The 13,816-nt window shown below is 43.0% G+C and overlaps 1 protein-coding gene across 1 annotated transcript in view; it reads left to right on the forward strand.

The window, feature by feature from the left end:
- Positions 1-793: 793 nt before the first annotated feature.
- The window catches only part of LTK (leukocyte receptor tyrosine kinase), a 107,188-nt gene continuing 94,165 nt past the window's right edge, over positions 794-13,816 (forward strand). The window contains exon 1 of the mRNA XM_026849359.1: positions 794-900. Coding sequence (XP_026705160.1) covers positions 858-900 — 43 coding nt within the window. The 5' untranslated portion in view covers positions 794-857. The remainder of the gene's footprint in view (positions 901-13,816) is intronic.

Consider the following 13,816-nt stretch of genomic DNA (forward strand, 5'->3'; position numbering starts at 1 on the left):
TAATTTGGATTAAAGCACTCCTAATCCAGAGTAGGGGTATCCACATGGAGAATTAATCAGACAGAATGTATTCTGATTCTAAAAAGAGTATCTGTTTTAAAATAAAGTCCCCCTGTGAAGGAAAAAGCCGCATGCAAACAAATTGGAGGCGGAGTGAACTAATGTAATTGAAATGCTGACAGACCAGAAGAAAAAGGAGTTTAGCAAGTGAAGTGATTGAAGAGCGAATGCAGGAGCTTGCGGGCAGAGTACCTGTGCCTTACTGTGTTGCAGGTCCCTGTTGCATGTCTCACCAACTGCGGCTGTCCTGCTCGGGAGTTAAGTGGTAGTAAGTGAAGTTAAGGAAAGGAGGGTGGCTGTCTGGGTGTGTAAACCCAGATTTCTCTTTCAGGGCGGTCAGTGAAAGGACTTCCAGGCCAAGGGAATCTTTTCTATCATTTTAAATACAAGCTGAGTCTGGTCTGGGCAGTGCGTGTGTCTTGTGTGTGTGTGTCATTGAGGCAGCTGCAAGAGAAGGGGGAACAACCCAGGAAGATGCTGAATTCAGCTTTTTCTAGTGAATACTAATGCCTAAAAAATTTATAGATGGATGTGTCCACGTCTGAAGCAACTGCCTTATGAATTTGCTGATCGTGCGGGAGCGGTATGCAAAAGAGGAGGAGGAGGGAAGGGAGGGAGGGAGGGAGGGTGGCTCTAGGACCCGTGCGAGCCTTCCCGAGCAGGAGGTGGGAATTCTCCTCCGAGGCAGCAGGAGCCCGAGCCCAGTGTCAGAGCTCTGCAGAGCCCTCAGGAGGAGCCGGGCACGTCCCCTCCAGAGCTGCGCACCCGGCCGGGACCCGCCCGCGCCCCGCAGAGCCATGGACCGGCTCCCGCACCTGGCGCTGTGGGTCATCACAGCGGGTAAGGAACTTTTTTTTTTTTTTTTTTTTTTGTTTCCCCCCCTCATCTCCTTATGGTGCAAACTCTCTCTTATGCCCAGGGACTCAGACTTCCTTCATTGCCCCTTCCTTTTAACCTTTAAAACCAGTAAAACATTCTTTTCAAAACAGGGGAAAAAAAGGACAGAGGGCAGAAAGTGGTAGCATATAAGGTGGGTGACATGTGGGAAGATAAATCTTGATGGTTATTGGATCGAGGTAAATTTTGTTCACCGAAATGAATAGGTGATCCGTAGTTTTAGGAAGGCTGCTGCTGCCCGAGGCTCTCAGGCTGGAAGCAGGCGCTGTCATTGCACAAGGGCTCAGCAGGAAAATAACCGCTATACCTCAGGACCGGTTTGCCTCTCTGATTACTGGATTGCTTTCTCTGGGACTGTTTTGGAGAGGTGAGTAAAAGTAATGCTTCAGGAGTAGTGAAGGTTGCTTACAGGAAAAGGTGTAGTTTGGAGAAGATGCTTTGTCTAAGGAGAGGGATGAGGGAGACAGGTATCGGGACTATGAAGGATGGAGTTAGGAGCTCCCACCTAGAGAGGGGTGCTCAAGCTGTTTTAAAACGAACCCTTTTGCTGCTCTGTTTGCCATTGTCAGCTTTGGTTCTGAAATGCAGAAAGAGGAATGAAATAACAGAAGGAACGAAGGGAGGGAGATGTTAGGAGGGAAGCTGCAGGAACAGCAGAGAAGTTGGGAAGCGGCGGCATGCCCACAAGCAACCATGGAAGAAGGTAGGAGCGGGTCACATCTGCTATATGTGCACAGTGGCAAGCAAACTCATTATGAAGATTAGGATGAAAAAGCTGTATCAGGACATGCCTGAACTTCTCAGAGAGCTGAAGTTACATTAATGACCCCAGTGCAGAGACAGGGATCTTGGTCCTTAGAGAAGGATCAGGAGACACTTCTGTGTTTCTCAGTGTAACACTCATATTGCTCCCAGGCAGGGAAGGAGGTAAGGCAAACAGGTTGTTGGTGCTACGGCTTGCTCTTGCTAGTGCAGTTAAATTCTGTGTCTCTGGCTAAATGCTGAATCAGTATGTATTTTCTTTTATATGAAGACAGGCTGGGACATCGGTTTTTAAGCAAGATTCATTGTTTAGTTCTATTTACAACTGAATGCCAAAGCACAGCACAGAGCTTTTGATTTCCTGATACTCCTATCGGGAGGAGGTTGCTCTACCATCAGAGGGTCCCCAGGCAACCAGAGCTGCGTGTCCCCACAGCATCAGTTCTCATGGCAGGTGGTCTCATCGAGAGCTGCTAAGTATCATCGCAGTGTTTTTAGCGGGGTGACTTTCAACATGCAAGTAAGGTTAGTGTGAGGAATCATTATATTTGCTGTGTCTCCCAGTCTGTGGTTTGAAGCACGACTGTATTAAGGACAGAGATAAAAAAAGGTGTTTCAGAGAGAGCAAGTAAAGAGCTAAATGAAAACAAATGTACATTTTACAATCTCTGTCCAATCTTCTGTCAAAAATAATCTCAGTCACCCAGGGAGAGACTTGGATGCATGAGCATTTAACTGTGTAGCTGCTGTCACAATCTTCACGTGGCGGTTGCTTGTCTCACTGGGTTCTTATGGTCAGCTCTCGGACTCTGCAGTCAACTGTTTTAAAAGCCACTTGTGTTTCCAGTGAGGGAGTTTTCTGGGAGCATAATCTCAGTGTGGCTTTACATTTCCTTCTTTATTTGGAAAGCCTGAGGTCTTGGTGATGAGGGAATTTACAGGTCTACTTTTCTCTTGTTTTAACTGCCTGGCATATGCCTTTCTAATGAGCTGTAACCTAAAAGGAAAATTTCAGCGTTCTCACCCATTGAAAGTTTTTGACACACTAAAGCACTGGTGGAGGTCAGAACTCCTTTTGGTGCAAAAATTAAGACTCTATAAGAAAATTCAAAAAGTTGTAGATAACAGCAGAAAAGAACCCTCAGAAAAAGAGCCCCAAAACTACCAACAACAAACCCCAAAAAGGACTCAGTGCACAAATGTGCCTTGTTCAGTGTCAAAACAACTTTGCAGTCATTCAGAGGCTGAGGTTACACACTAGTCTCAGGAGATGGCTGGGAAGAAGGTGAAAAAAGCCGCCAGATGAATGTGTGGGAGAATTTTATTTTTATTTTAAGCACCAGCCCTGCTTTCAGTCTTCATATTGGATGGTTTTCCTTTGATTACTTCAGCTTGATTGAGGGGGTAGGTCAGTCTTTTTAGTCCTCTGTGAAAAACAGGGTGGTGCTTGACCAGATGTCATGCTTTTTCGTTTGGGTGCAGAGCCCAAACTGTTCGCAAAATTACAGCACAACATATGTCCTGGGCAAACCTCAAACACCTTTCCAAAAGCACAGTCATGTTTATGTCATTGTTCAGAGTTTAGCTACTGAGTATAATCACAGTTCCTGAGATAAGAGGCATTTTCTCAAGTCTTTCTTTACATCCCTTTCCAGTACTTGTAGTGGAGCTGTCACAGAATAGGATATCTTATGTTTAATTTCAGCCTGGGGAATAGTTATGGTTTGGGGTTTTGTTGAATCCTTTCTAAGGCAGAGAGGCATGGGGAGGTTGGTGGCAGGTTTAGGAGTAAGACAGGCAGCCTTCTGTTTGTTTGTTTGTGGAATGGTATATCAGCATGGCAACGGTGAATGCCCTGTTGCTGCATGCTACTTCCTCCTTGCATTTGTCTAACAAACTGTTTTCAGAAGCCCTGAAGGTTTTAGGTTTTCTTCTTCTCCCTAGGTTTGTCTGCCCCTCAAAACCAAACCAGCCTGTTTTATAGAGTGAGTATAAGCTGGTTTAAATTTAAGCAGTCCATACATGCATGAAGATACCTATATAGGAGTACTTCATTTTGTTGTAAGCCAACCTGAAATAAACCAGAGCATCTATCTCACTTAGACAAACCTTTACTGCTTTGTGTATCTCTTTGTCTGTCTAGAGGAGAGCATGCCAAGAGTGGAAGGGATGGGGCCCTATATTCTCTTTTGCATCTTCATTGGAGAGCTTATCTCTTATTTTCTTTTTCTTGTGACTATCTCCACTCAGTTAAAATACTTTCAGTACTTTCAGTATTCAGTTTTTAGTACTTTTCAGTACTTGTTTCAGTATTTTCACTTAAATAGTTACAATGAGGGCAGCACCTTAAAATTTGTCATAGGAGTTAGGTCCATAGTTCTTTACTGTGCATATAACAGCATATCCACCAATACTGTGCCTAGTCCAGATATGTAATTCACGGCACTATGATGGTCACTGGAAGTCAAATATTGGGCAGATGCCTTGAAATAAAAAAAGACAGTTCTCTTTGTCACAGACATTACAAAGTTGAGGACCCTTTGAAGTACAGTGGGAAAGGATAGAACAGATGGAATCCCACGGTAAGGGAGCACATGCAGATGAACATTGGGGATTTGTAAACTACATCAAGAAGGAGGACTAAGGTGGAGGAGGAAGAAATCAGGTAGTGAGCTGTATGTACTGTTACTTTAGAGCTGAAGACAATGTCTTGTGATCAGCCACAGGAGAAATCCATCTCACCGTCAGCGTTACATGGTTTCATGTTTTCTAATTAGTCCATAAGATCAAAGTTGGAGAAAAGGATGCCCTGCTTCAGTGGTCTTTCCAAAGCATTCCTCTCCCACCCCACGGAGTCCTAAACAGATACACAGGAGGGTCCCTGTCCTCAGCCTGCCTGTGTGTGTGATTCCACGAAGCAGTGCATCTGGGAGGTCTGTGACTGGAGTGATGTTTTCATCTTGAAATAATTTTAGTGAAAAATGTTTTATGAAGTGGTCTAGGTTTTAAGCTGTTAGGTATGGAGGTTTGTTTTGTGTGTGCACCAGTTAGATCATATTGAGACATTCAAATGAGTCTTGTTGTTTTAACGTTTTTGTTTAATTTGAACTTTTGCTCAGAGAAGTCTTTTATTCAAAAATATTAAGTCTTTATTTAAAAATCTTAAAACATTGTTTAGTATCATATGTTTAGTTTTGACATGAAATGTTATAGTTCAAAAGTCCCTGAAATGTGTTGGTCTTTGAAGTTTTATAAAAATTCTGAAGAATTTTCAGGCTGACCTGTGACGGTTGGATATTTTTTTTTTAATTTTTTGGGGCTTGCCAGTAACTTAGAAAATCCTACGTTAAAGCTGCTCAGTTATCTTGTAATACCACATACCGATTTGTACCTGGATTTGTGCATGCAGGTGGTTGTCCTCAGGCTGGTGTTCATCACTGCACATATGCACAGTGGCTGGTACTGTTGTTTATCGCTTGGTATTGGATTGAATTCCTGAGAAATAAACAAAGACAACCTGAACTTTTTACAAACCTTTAGTAAAAGCAGAAGCACAGCTCAGCTGCTGAGAGAAGAGACAGGTGAGCTCTTTTCACAAATAAATGGAGAGGAAGGAATCCATGGGGTTGTTAGTTAACACAAATTGATGGCCCTGTACGGGAATACTGCTACAACAGTACATAATCTTGCCTACTGTATCTGGAGACTTTTATCTGAGACTCTTACGAGTAAGCATGATTTCTGTATTGAATACTTAAATCAGAGGAGGAAAATAATGACATTAATTATGTTAATTAATTGGATCAGGCTTGTAGTCTTTTCCTGTCTCTCAGCATCAGTCCTTCCTCTTACAATTCCTCTTCCTCCATTCCATTATAATTGCTTCCCTGCTTCTCTCCTCTCCTGGCGTGTTACAAACCCAGTGCTCTGATGTAGCCCGATATCAGCAGGACAGGGTGTGCACAAAGACGAAACCCACGGCAGCCAAGATAGCAGGCCAGCTTGGAGGAGTGGTGAGTTGAGGTGTTTGATAAGAGGTGACTTGCAGTTGGTCTGACAGATGTGCTCTGAGTGAATAGGGAGAACCGGGGTCTCTGTGGGAGTGGTGACAGATCATACTGGTGGATTACCTGTGTGTAGGAGGAACATGTCGAGCCTTTGGTTCAGACAGTGACTGGTTCAGCACCATGCGGAGTTGGAGGGGCTATGCCTGCGGAATGCCAATCTCCTGCCTTTTTATGTTAGATGTGCAAGAGGGGAGCTCAGGACCTTTACCACTGAGCAGATGTGGCGTCAGGACCTTCCCAGGTCGCTGCACAGCTCCCAGGCAAGTGGCAGGGTGTCACTGAAGCGCTTTGCCTCTCTCAGGTGGGCTGTTTCTAAGAGCTTTCCTCAAGGTGGTGTACTTCCAGACTTCAGCTTTTTCCAGTGTGTATGATACCAGCACTGTAAGGAGTAATGAAAACAGAGAGAAATGATATAGAGGAAAACAGAGATGACCTTCCAGACTTCCTCACCTAGAAAAGGCAACTCTGCCCTATGTACTGAGGAAACGAAGAACTCAGAATTTAAGTAAGATGCTCATCCACAGGCCAGGTTTTACCTTTATAGGAGAATTTCAGGTTGCTTTTCTATATGTGCTCCTTAACATAAAGCTGGCTAGAAAACCATGAAACTTTACACAATTCTGTACAACCTTGTCTTCTACTTGTTGGTAAAAAACCTGTTAAGATTTCTAAATGGCTTTATTTTAGGCAGTTGGACTACATGATTGTTGTAGGTCCCTTCCAACTGAACTATTCTATTCTATATGAAGGAAAGAAATTCCCTGACAATGGCACTGAGTTTAAAAAAACAGACACCTATTGACACAGCAGACTCGTCAGGGTTAAAGGTAGTCAAGAATGAGACTCAAGTATAGAATTAAAAACCAAAGTCTTTCCAAAAAGCACAGATCTAGCCTTGCAACTCAGCTTAACTTTTCCCCTATCTATTGGGAGAGCCATGTATGTTAATAAGACATCACAGATTTTCAGCTAATTGGTATCTGAAATCCCATAAGCTTTGGCATATCAGCCAAGAATGATGCATTTATTCATGCATTTCAGTTGCTCACTTAGGATTTTTTTTTTTCCCAGTCTGTAGCACAGCATGTGTTTGAGGGCATAAACAGCCAAACTTTCCAGGGTTCAAGCATCTACACCTCTCCCCTGTGTCTATGTTTATGGAGATACATATTTATATTTTAAAAACATGGGAATGATAAAGTAACTGAGTGAGAGCCACACTAGGAAGTTACATGAAGGGATGTGATGGTGTTTTGGTCCACTGAATAAAGTGCAGGCAGTGAGAAGTGTCCCTGCATTGTGACAGTGAAGATTTTGTACTATCCAGAAGCCAAATGAAACCCAGACTGGAACTTTTTTCCTGCCTTGAATCAGAACCAAGCCCATAATAGCAGTCCTATTGGAACCTCAGTGAGAACTGACAAAATAGATTCCCGGTTCAGAGTCACAGTTCACTGAAACCTTGCTTCCCACATTAGAGAAACTGCTGGCATGGGAGCAGCCTCAAACCCTGGTGGACTTTGGAGTGGTTTCACACCCAACTTCTGCTTCCCCATGTGACCCTCCCAAATTCCTGCTTCCACATAGTGATGCAGACCTGTTTTGGGTGGCTCTGAAGCTGTGACCAAGACCTTTTTCTACATGCTGAGGGTGAACTCTGAGGGCTCGTGCACTCCCATTTGCAGCTCTGCCTTACAACTTCTGCTTCGCTTTCCTGGCCTTAGGGAGGCAGGAGAAAACTGTGAGGATACACGGAGAGGATGGGAGGTGGCCAGGGCTGGGCAGAGGAGCAGGATGGAGGAACTCTTTTTCCAATGGAGTTTGCCAGCCAGTGTGGTTTGGGATTACCGAAAAGGTTAGCAGCTGTCAGCCTGAACCTGAGCAACCTCAGACAAAGCTGAGTTTCAAGCTGGAACTGGACTGAAAAACTTCTTTGCTTTACTAGAAGTTCATTTGACAGTTTTGCAGACCCTGGTGCCTTGACTAATACTTTAGACAATGTAAGGATCATGGACAATTATGCTTACACACTTCTAATACCTTAGATGTCTTTTTTTTTTTTTTGTTATTATTATTTTCTGTCCCTGTTGTTATATTTAACTGAAGATTTAATTTTCCAAGTATCTGCTATTTATAATTTTTTTTCCTACTGAGCTCTGAGTGAGTAATACATATTTGCTACTTTGACTTCAGCAAGTAGAATCATAGAAAAGTGTGACTGCTTGAAATTTCCTTGGTCTTTAACATGTTTTTAGAGTTTGCTCTATGGCATTTTAATATGTACTGTGCTGGAGTTCAAATATCTTTACATGAGTAACACTTTTAAAGTATGTAATTCACAACAGGAGCATTTTCTGTGTTTACAGTCACTACAGGAGCCTGAATAGTATTTAAAACCTCTGAAAGCAGCTTTCTTTAACTCCATGCAGGCTAACAGTTCAGCCTAGATTTTAATGAGACACTGGACTTTATTAATATTATAAGCCCTGATAGCACAGTCATCGCAGAATACTTGCTATCACCATTTTTTTTAAAGTTTCCTGAAGTCCCACATGCCTCCTGGCCCTTCAAGATCTATCTGGTTCTTAGAAGAGTTTAAACTTTCCCAGAGTTTGACAGATTGTGTTTGTCAGTCTGCAATCCTAGAGAAGAAATTTGAAAGTCAATAAAATTTGCAAAAAATAACCTTGTGAATTAATTATAAGCAAAACGAGGTGAATAAACCAAGCTGGCTTTTATTTAGTTATTTCAAAAAGGCTTGTATTCTGGCTATTCAGGTGGATATAAAAATGACAGACTTACGCAGATCTAGCTCACTTCACCTCATCTAAAGCTGTGCTAGATTAGTCTGATTAGACACACACATTTAGCTTCCCCTCTAAAACCTGTTTTCATTTTTGATTTCCTGACAAGTTTTGGACAGGGCATAGCTTTTCTAATTTCTTTCCTCCCCATTGTAATTCCCAAACATTTTTTTTCCTCTCTCGTGTGCCTTCCTGCATATATAGGCATGAAATTAAATGAAAGGAAAAAATTGGGTTTTTTTTCCTGAAGGAGAATAATTTTTTTCACTAACTTTAAGACCTGAAAAGATATGGAAAAAAAAGCTTTGCTTTAAACAAGCTGTCTTCCACATTTTCCTTGGTGGATGCAGTTATCCAAAACTGTACAATACTCGAGGGTTGCTCATGATTGTTTATGATATTTTAATTATATATTTAATATATAGATTACCATTTTGCAGGGACTTACATGACATGTGACTGTACAGGCTATCAGCTAATCTTGCTAATAGTTATTTTCTAATTAAGTTTCAGCAGAATTTACATTCACTGCTGTACCAGAGTACATGTGGAGTAAGGTAGATAGAAACTGCTTTGTGGCTGCAAGGAGGAGGATTGACAAAAAGCAACAGCCCAATCAATAATGCTACCGAATTCTTCCGCTGAGAATGGTGGGGAGTACATTATGTCAGGTGAATGTAGAATTTCAAACACAGAAATGCTGACTCTTCTGCTGGATTTCTTAGGGCTCTTGAGACCAAGTCAGCATGAAGAAGGTCAACATTCAGGTGGTGTTTAGCTCAGCTCTCCAGCATTCATGCCCACCTCTCCTGCTAAACCCCAAACAGCAGCATGGACTCATGTTAGCTGTGTCAGTCAGGCTGTAAGGATGGTTTGAAACTATCTAGGTTAAATGCTAGTTTTCTTTTTTGTAAGTCATTTTAATGGTCTGGTTATGGTGTGACCCTGTACAGCTTGTGTAGGTACAATTGAGGAGATGGTGATTGAGCAAGGACAAGAAGGGAGTTGGTCTCCCAATGAGGCCAGAGGAAGGTGGCAGGGGGAGAGGAAAGGGGGATGGCATTGTTTTGAGAAGCTCTTAAACTGTTGGTTTTTTTTCTGAATCTCTCTCCTCCGTCATTGAATTGTTTTGTGAAACTAACCTGTAGGATCAGATACCTGAATTTTACAACTTAGTGATGTCTGTTTTCCATTCTTTTGCAAGGAAGCAAGTGCTTGATGTCAGCCTTGTCAGACAGATGTCAGTGTGCTGACAACCTCCATATGAGGTTTACCACTGTGAAAAAACCTGCAATCCTGTTTTACTAAATAGAAAAACGTTGTTAGCTATCTAGTTCTGTTTATGGCACTTCCTTAATTTTGGACCTTGTTAGTTTTTGGCATCCAGTTATCAAAACTTTTAACAGTTTTGGGCGTCACAAAATTCAGACTAGTCTGAATCCTAGTATTGATGCTACAGTACTGAGGAATAAGAGATACACCATGTTGTTGTGTGGCCTTCAAGGGTCCCCATAGCCCCTTAGACAAAACAGTCTGTTTTCAACGTTGACCCATACCATGTAGAAACTGTTTAGAGGAGGTGTTCTGAAACAATTAGGGATAGGACTGAATCTGTTCTGAAGGTGGTGAGCTGGGGTTTACATTTATTATCTAAAAGGGAGATAGCAAAATAGTTTGGGACCCAGGCTTAAATTTTATACACAGAATGTTTTATAAGCTCTAGCATGCACAGAAGTGCTCCCATGAGTTTTCAAAAAAAGGTCAGCTATGTTTAAAAATATTCTTAAGCATGTTCTTTCTTTCTTGGTGACCCAAACACAAAAATTATAGAGTCACAGAACAGTTTGGGTTGGAAGGGACCTTAAAGACCATCTAGTCCCAACCCTCCTGCCCTGGGCAGGGACACGTTCCACTAGCCCAGGTTGCCCAAAGCCCTGTCCAACCTGACATTGAACCCTTCCAGGGAGGGGGCAGCCACAGCTGCTCTGGGCAACCTGTGCCAGTGTCTCACCACCCTCACAGGAGATAATTTCTTCTTTTTATCTAATCTAAACCTACTCTCTTTCCATTTAAAACCATTACCCCTTGTCTAATCCCTACACCCCCTGATCAAGAGTCCCTCCCCACCTTTCCTGTAGTCTCCTTTAAGCACTGGGAGGTCACTGTAAGTTCTCCCTGGAGCCTTCTCTTCTCCAGCTGAGTCCCCCCAACTCTCTCAGCCTGTCCTCACAGGGAGGTGCTCCAGCCCCCTGAGCATCTTTGTGGCCTCCTCTGGACCTGCTCAAGCAGATCTCTGTTCTTATGTTGGAGCCCCCAGAGCTGGACACAGCACTGCCGGGGGCAGGGGGGGGATGACGACTCGTGAGAGCAGAGTAGAGGAAGAGAGTCACCTCCCTTGACCTGCTGGCCATACTGCTCTTGATGCAGTCCAGGATATGGTTGGCTTTCTGGGCTGCAAGCACATATTGCTGGCCTATGTTCAGTTTTCTGTCTACTACTGCTCCCCCCAGGTCCTTCTCCTCAGGCCTGCTCTCAATCCACTCGTTGCTCAGCCTGTGTTTGTGCCTGGGATTGCCTCAGCCCACGTGCAGGACCTTGCACTTGGCCTTGTTGAACAAAGGAGCAAGAAACAAATCTGGTGAGAAGTGACAGCTGAAAGTACCTTGCTCAGTCTTTCTGAGCTTGGCAAAGGATAAATGTATAGCAAGCACTGTTTTTCTGGTACCTAAACTCTCTAAGCTCAGGTTTCACATCACAGGATAGGGTTAAAAATCATCAAATTAAAACAAACATATTTATGAGCCATCTGGTTTCTGAGTCTTTCGAGTTTGTGTTTGCTATCCTGGGTAACTATTAAGCAATTTTTGTTGCTGTAATTTTCATGTCATTACATGGCTCCAGAAACTACACATTTAAGAAAAACGCTGTAGAGAACTGAATTCAGAATAGAATTATAAGCACTGGCAGCACTTGAGACATTTGTTGTTCTTTCGGTTGTCCTAACCTACTACTAAAAGTAAATGTACAGAATAAATCCATTTATCCTTTTAATGTGACTTTAAATTTAAGTTAGGCAAAGTGAACTGGAAGGTTCTATTATCTAGCTCTCTTACAATACGGTAAGGGGAGTCAGATTTCTTTCCAGTTCTGCCACAGCTTTCCATATGGAGAAGGCTGCTTAGACTTGGTGCCTTAATCCTTGTCCTGTTTTACCTGTTTTATCTCCCTTATTTAAATGTGGTGAGACATAAAACAGTATGTTCTAGTTCCTTGGAACAGAACCAGTGCACCGAATTTATTTTTTGGGGACTTTTTTTTAAGGCCCCCAAAATTAAGGAGATCTATAACTCAGTTTCAGTGGACATTTAAATGTGTTGCTTTGGAAAAAAAAGTTTATCCTTTTACACTGAATATTGGGGTTAGTGATACGAGCTTTCTGACAGCATTGGCTTTTCCATTGGTGGAGGAAATAGAAGTGTTCTCCTTGAAGCTGTGCATTTGTATCACTTTTCCATAACATATCCTTATCTGCTCCTGAGAAGGCACAGCACTGATGAATAGTTGTCAAATTCCCTCTTGTTTCTCTGGTGATGTGATTGATAGTCTTCATGCCAGCTCAGTCATTTGTGACACTGAGTCGATTTTCAGAGGATAATTTCATCGTATGAAGGAAGAGAGGAGCGCATATCCTATAATTGCTGGTGTTGGGTTTCTAGGTGAAACCAAATGCTGGTGCTATGTGACAGTAACATGTCTTGTGAATGCTAACTGAAGTACAGCAATCAGGTTCTCTTTCTCCATCTCCCTCATCTTTTTGACAGAACAGAGTGGACTGAACATAATCAGTTTTATGCAGTTCAATTTGGTTTTATGGGTCTTGGAACCTTTCTGAGTGTTTTGCCTGCTGTGCAAAGCCATTCCCGATCCTCTGCACCTTGTCAGCCCTCCTGCCATGTCTTGCTCTTTCTCCTGTGGCTTGGTATCTCTTACACACAGTGGGTAGGAGCACCTGGCAGGTTGAGCTCTGTGAAGGATGCACTGGTGTCTTTAGGTCTTGTAAGAAGTACACAGCTTGTTTTTTCTCCTTCAGTTACAAACACCTTGCATGAGATTTAAAAGAATGCAAAGCAATCACTTGGTGTCTCTATGCCTTTAGTTTCAAAGCTCAGATTCTCAGATGCATAAAGAAGAAGAAATGAGTGTATGCAAAGCATAAAGTACACGTTACTCAGGGTGAGTGTGCTCTGGAGGCGAGCATTGCTTACAGCTGCAGAGAACGCTAGCCATGATGCAAGGAAGACATTTGAAATCTTGGCTGCCAAACTGTTAAATACCCTGCTGAAGTTTGTGCTTAGTTTCACATTCCATCTTCTTAGCCTCCTCTGAGTGTTTGTTTGACTGCTTTGCTCTTCTGGAGCCCAGCTGGCACTGAGAGGCTCAGCTGTTAGGAAGCCCATTTGGGAGTCTCAGCTGGCACCGGCAGACTCCACATGCTGCTGGAGCACTCGCTGGCAAAGTTGTGGTCCCTACCTTAGAAGCTGGCAACAATTTCTAGCTGAGGCTGTGAGGAAGATGTCTGAAAGGTGTTTGACTCTTGCCTAGGGCTGACAGGGCCATGCTGGGAAGAGGATAATAGGGATAGGTGTTTGTCCACCTTCACTGGCACAGTAACCCCATCTCTTACTCAGAGACACAGACCTGGGCACTGCACTGTGCCTTTGGTGTGTTGATTTGGAGCTATAGCAGTGCCATGACTGCCTTCAAAGCCAAGTGCAGGCTTCCCTGTGCCCAGCACGCTGCAGCCTACTCCCTCTCAGGGCTCCATCAATGAAGTCTGCCTCACTGATGTCCTGGGAACTGAACTGGCTTTCCATCATGCCTCAGAGCAATTTTAAAACCTAATCTTGGTCTGAGTAGAAGACAGTAAAGCAGGAATTCAGTGTCTAAACAGCAACTATTCTCTACCCAGCCTTCCCAAAATATTGTGATGTAGAAGGATATGGTAACAGATTCTAGCTTGGATACTTCAGACGTGGCTATGGTGTTATGGCAGGTTACATGGCTCTCCTTTTTTTTAAAACAAGATGAAATTACTTCTTGTCAAAGCCATTCCTAGGTGGAGGGCAATGCAAATAGAATCACAGGATTATAGAATCCTGTAGGTTGGACAAGACCATTAAGACCATCAAGTTCAACTGTTAACCTAGCACTGCCAAGTCCACCACT

This window comes from Athene cunicularia, assembly GCF_003259725.1.
Source record: "Athene cunicularia isolate RWA chromosome 5 unlocalized genomic scaffold, athCun1 chr5_part1, whole genome shotgun sequence".
In the NCBI taxonomy this organism is placed as follows: domain Eukaryota; kingdom Metazoa; phylum Chordata; class Aves; order Strigiformes; family Strigidae; genus Athene; species Athene cunicularia.